Consider the following 5,634-nt stretch of genomic DNA (forward strand, 5'->3'; position numbering starts at 1 on the left):
TTAAAACTTACCTTCAATTGGTGGTTTTTCTTGGTTGGGTTTAGTCAGGAGAAATTGAAGGACTGTATCAACATATTTCTATGTATAAAATTGAAATTTCATGGCAGTTAATATTCTCTACCCAAGAATACAACAAAAACAGAGAAAAGTAAGGGAACTGTGATTGAACAAATCCTGACCTTTCAATTCCTCAAATTTATTTCCTCACTGAAGCTGTGCTTATCGATTCATATCAATTTCTTGACAAATTTTCTTCTATTTATTATTTTACTCATTCCTTTTCTTTTCGCAACGTTTACTTTTACGTCACTATTTGGAATATTTTCTTTTTCTAATTCTAACTTGGGTTTGTTTCGTTATTCTTCTGACATTCACATGTACGTATTTATTCCAAGGTAGTATTGATGCAGGGATTTGATATTGTGCCGCCCGATAAAGCAATTACAAATCATACAGAGATGTCTGGATTCGCCAATAGCTTCTTCTGAAATCTCATTAGTGCAAACTTCTGCACTCACCAATCGAATCTATTTGCCTCATTTATCATTCAGAATGTTACTCTTTTTTCATGGAACAAGACAAACAAATGACTGTATATATAATAATGAAAGGATTCTCGTTCTCTACAATCAATGAAATGTTTCTCATTGTAAAGAAGAATAACGTATTTTCAACTTTAGAATTGAGAAGAGGATTTAGATGAGATTTTGAAGGGGATAATTTTTTCAAAGTCAGCATCATTACCCAACTGCACCCAATTAGGAGGACATATTGGGACGAGCAATACGTTAATACATATATATTTTTTTTTACAATATTTACATGTGTCAAATTTTCATTAAATTTAAAATATATTAACAAAATAACAAATAAATTATGAATCAGTAACAAAAATAATACATGTATTATATCAAAATATCGTTAAATCTGTGTTAAAATATTTTTTTTATTGGGACATTCAACTCATAAGCATTAAGCCATGCAGCTTTTTTTAAATGATAATAAGAGTAATACTGAGAATAATGAATTAACAGTAATATAAAAAGAATAATATATCCTACATAATCTATAGTCTAGAGTTGGAGACATTTCTTCGACATAAAGCTTGCCTGAAAAGAATGGGAGACACTTCACTAACATAAAGCTTGCCTGAAAGGAAGACAAGAGTCCTACATAAAAGCATACCTAGTTATGGACTCTTTGGCTCATCTTTTTAATCCTCAATGCCCATCCTTTTTAAAGCTATACTTTACATTCAGAGAAAGGAATCCAATGTGATTTGTGTTTCAAATATGCTACCTAAGCAACTGAATGAAGGACTAATTACAGGTGTAGTAATATTTCAATTCTCTTACATAAAAATCATATTGCAGGCAATTCAAATGTGTTAAACTTAATACAATACAAAGTTCTTCTAAACAGCTTCTATTATAACTAGCAGCAGTGTTTCATGTCACATCATATACTGTTCTAAGATAACTGTTGATGTGACATAATTAATTGCATGACATCCTGCCAAGAAGTTTTGATAGATTACCATTTTTTTAAAATTAATGTGTGACGTTTGTGAAATAAAAACTAAAGAAAAAGAAACAGCATGGACCTGAATTTGTGAATCAAATAAAGGAATATTCATCATGTAAACTAAAGAAGACATCTTAGTTTTCCTTTTTTTACTCCATAGTTGATCATAACTGTTTGAAATTCTGATTCAAAGTTATTTCAAATATTCTTTTTGTCAACTCAAAGGCTTAAAGGTGAGCCTTGTTAAAAAAATTGATTGGTTGAGTTGTGTTGTGTGTAGTACTATTTTGTTTTCAGTTTGCTCATATGACCCCACATGCATACTTAATTTTGATTGGTGTCTGGATTATTCAGAATAAGATGGTCCACTTGGTGAAAGTTAATCAAATGAATGTGATGGATCATTGCATCACCATTTCAGGAAGTACAACTAGGGGAAAAGAAAAGAGATTCATATTCATTTAAGAAAACCACGCACCATACAATAAATGGAACTCTAACTTCAAAACTAAAGAAAATAGTTTAAAGCACCAAAACAACATTGCTGTAGTTCTTGAGGTAAATCTGAGAAAGATCCTAAGGGATGTAGCTAGCTAGCTTCTCTGTAACATGGCTTTTTAAACCACCTTTTCAGAATTCACACTGTCTTTAACATCCCAAAGAAATTAATAAAGAAATCTTGCAGCATCTCCAGTAATCAATGTAGCTCGCTTTCTTGCTTGGATAAACTCATTTCTACTAGTACGTGTCCCTTGGAGCACTGCATTTAAAGCATTCCATTCTGCTAGCGAAGTTGTGCTCATTGCATCCTGATCTGCTCAATCACAAAGATAAAAATAGAGAAGGAATGAATCAAATTTCTCATAACATAATTGAAAAACTACTTGGGAGCCATATTTTGAACTGCTAAGCTGAAGGGTAAACCAGTTTTCAAAGTATGCAAGTTGTAAAAGCAGTCAAAGATATCAGTTGCATGCCTAGAACACAACAGTGCCTTTTGTTTTTGTGGTGTTTGTCATATTCTTCACACTTTAAAGACAGCAGGCAAAGAAAAAGCACAAGATGTTCCCCCAGGCAGAACCAAAAATCAAAAGATGGTGAGACACAAAATCAATGAATGAATGACTGACCTGCTGCATATCCAATCACCAGATTTCCAGCCAGGTCTTCCACTGCCACCAAAAGCTCTTGAGCGCAAGATGTCACTGTTGTAGCCTCCAGCCAAGTCATCCTTGAAAGCACCACACTTGAAGCAGCTTGAGCGGCTAGCAAAGTTGTGAGCCCCACAGTTAGCAGCAGCACAGTACCAGTCACCAGGACGAACATCTGACCCAGTTAACCCAAACGAAGACCCTCCTCTTCCTCCAAACGCACCAAAATCAATTCTATCTCCATATTTTGAGTCCCCACATCGCTGGCATGAATCTCTCCTCTGAAAGTTCAGGTGCTGGCATGACCTGCAGTTCCAGTCTCCCGGTCTGCTCATATTTACTTCCCTGCAAATCACTGTTGCATTCACCAAACACAATCATAGTTAGAAGACTCTGTGTGTACACTTTGAACCATGTTTCAAACCATGTTTCAAATGTTGAATACATTTTTCTGTTAGCTTCCTCTGAATATTTATTGCCACATTATGTAATGTGCTTGTGCATAGTACTAGGCACTAGCTAGCTTGCTAGCATCATGCTTATTATAATATTGGGACAAGTCTAAAATAAAATAACTCGGTCTTGGATTAACTTCTCTGAAACATATGAAAACAAGTTACGAGGTGACATAAAATAGCATTCTAGTAGAAGACAGATTGATCACATTACTATAAATGTGACCTTCTGGAGAGTTTAAATAGTGAAGAACTACATAGAGAGTTTTGAAGATTGAGAAAAAATATGAGGGGGGGTAGTGGAAGGGAAAATACAAAGACCAACCTGAAGATAGTGTAGTGAGTTGGAGTGTTAGAGAAGCAGAAGAAGCTGTAGAGGATTTGCTGATGAGAAAATGTGATATGGGGGATGGTTTATATACTGGCAGAGACCACAGAAAAAAGAGAATAAATGGAGTGCCGTGTTGTAGTACTTTTTAGTGTTGTTTGAGTGACAACCTAGATAAATGGAATCAATGAATTCTAAAGGAGGGAAAAGAGATAAAGGAAATTCGTGCTACAATTCCAAAGAGAGCACACTTTGAATTTTGAACATTTACTTTGGAAGTGGGCTACAATTTCATTTTGGTTTAGTTTTTAATGAGTACGGTAATGGATGCAAAGTGCATGTAGGATAATCATTTGCCCTTCAACTCCAAAATCAGATTTAGTTGATACTTGATTGTGCTAGTTTGAACTGAACCAGGTGCTTTTATTCTTTCTTTTTTTTTCTCCATTGTAATAATTTCACAACAGAACGGTTAAGAATGGACTTTAAGCTTAACTCAACCCACAAAACCAGCTTGTAAGGTGAGGTTTGAACACACTTACACATTATAAATCAGTCTTATCTCTAGTCGATATAAGACTTCCAACAAGAACCATGGCCATCGAGAAAGACTAATATAATAATGAAAAGATTATGCAATGAAATTATCAGAACTAGCTATGTTACTTGGTTTCTGTTTCATGAACATAGACCCTAATGGCTTATTGGTTATGTTCTAGTTGGCAAAAATTAGTTGAAGTTATCTTGAGCTACTGTACCTAAACTTACAAATACTGAAAATAACATGAAATATAAAAGGCTATTGGCTAGTACTATTTATGAACTTTGGCACTAGAATATGGCATTTGATGTATTAGGATAGCATAACACTAAATTAGCAAACACTTTCTAATGGTCTATAGTATAGCAGCTAGCAAGATAGCTAAGTCAAACAAACTCAAGACCCACAGAAAGAACATGTAACCTAATAGCACAACAGACAGTGTCCAAAAGATCTCATCAATCAAATAAACCATGAACCCTAGAAAGTCCCTTTGACCACAGCATTTGGTTACATGAATCAAATTAGAATTGTACAGCCCCACAAACAGAATCCAAGCATACAACAAAAAGAAAAATAAAAAGAAAGAAAAGAAAGTTGGCAACCTCTGATTGGACAATGTGGAATCCAAGTCAGCATTTGCCACCATGTAATGAATATTCGTACATTAAATCATATGGACCGGCCCACTAATTATCCCAATAACATCCACGAGGGGATCCAAGTCTCTTTCATGTCCATTACTCTCTGGGAATCAACAGAATTTTTGACAGTCAATATGTTTCTAAAATAGTTTCTGCTTTACAATTCATTTGAATATTCTTTTATTCTCTCGTAAAAGTGGCAAGGGAAGTCACAATAAAAGGTTAGTGATGCAATTATCAGCATGTATCTCATATGGTTAAGAAGTTTTTGAGAGACAAGAACAAACTGAAACAACATTCTGGTACTGTTAAGGACACTGCTAAAATGTACACAAAAGACAAATATGTGTCATTTACATATTACAAGCATAGCAATGTTATGATGAATTATTGTTAGTGAAGAAGGTGGTGAGTTAGTATAAGTTTGAAAGGTAAGGAAACAGACAAGAAGATTAAACAAATGGGAAAAGAGAAAAGAAAAGGGAAATGGGGAGTTTCAATAAAGATAGGTGAATGCTTATGATGGAATAACAAGTCTTCGAGGTTTCATTTTGACCATCTTTTGCATTCTTTTTCTATTCTTTGGTTGAAGCACTGCTGCGGCTGCTGCTGAACTATTTTATTCTTTCTTTCTTTGTTTCTTTTTTAGTTTTCTCTCTCACACAAACCTCAGCTTTATCTCAATGTATGTATGCATCTATCCCTATAATCTTTCTCTCTCTCTCTCTCTCTCTCTCTCTTCAATGGTAAGAATGAATGAGCCAAGATCTGGCCTCCATTCTCTTGGGGAAGGGTAAAGGGAAGTAGAGGCAAACTGTAAAGAAGAATAAAGAGGAAGGGAAGTGGGCTGATTCGATTCTCCTTGGGAATCGTTTCCATGCAAGACCACGACCACATCATTTGTATTCTGCTATCTGTGATTGTGATTGTGATTGTGTGCGTACTTTTCCCAAGCAAAGACGTAAATACTTCAATGTTTACTACTCATTAT

At 34.8% G+C, this 5,634-nt stretch overlaps 1 protein-coding gene across 1 annotated transcript; it reads right to left on the bottom strand.

Moving 5' to 3' along the window:
• Nucleotides 1-1,960: 1,960 nt before the first annotated feature.
• On the bottom strand, nucleotides 1,961-3,565 carry LOC108320518 (uncharacterized). Its single transcript, XM_017551958.2, has 3 exons — nucleotides 3,456-3,565; nucleotides 2,655-3,030; nucleotides 1,961-2,338 (listed from the first exon to the last, which is right to left on the bottom strand). Exons 2-3 carry the CDS (start codon nucleotides 3,008-3,010, stop codon nucleotides 2,263-2,265), a joined length of 432 nt encoding a protein of 143 aa, XP_017407447.1. The 5' UTR covers nucleotides 3,011-3,030; nucleotides 3,456-3,565; the 3' UTR covers nucleotides 1,961-2,262.
• Nucleotides 3,566-5,634: the final 2,069 nt, after the last annotated feature.

Source organism: Vigna angularis, chromosome 9, assembly GCF_016808095.1.
Source record: "Vigna angularis cultivar LongXiaoDou No.4 chromosome 9, ASM1680809v1, whole genome shotgun sequence".
Classification (NCBI taxonomy): domain Eukaryota; kingdom Viridiplantae; phylum Streptophyta; class Magnoliopsida; order Fabales; family Fabaceae; genus Vigna; species Vigna angularis.

Coding starts and splice junctions, on each gene's coding strand:
- LOC108320518 (XM_017551958.2), bottom strand. CDS start 3,010: ATGAGCAGACCGGGAGACTGGAACTGCAGGTCATGCCAGCACCTGAAC. Junction 2,339..2,654: donor GGTGATTGGATATGCAGCAG/GTCAGTCATTCA, acceptor GTGATTGAGCAG/ATCAGGATGCAATGAGCACA.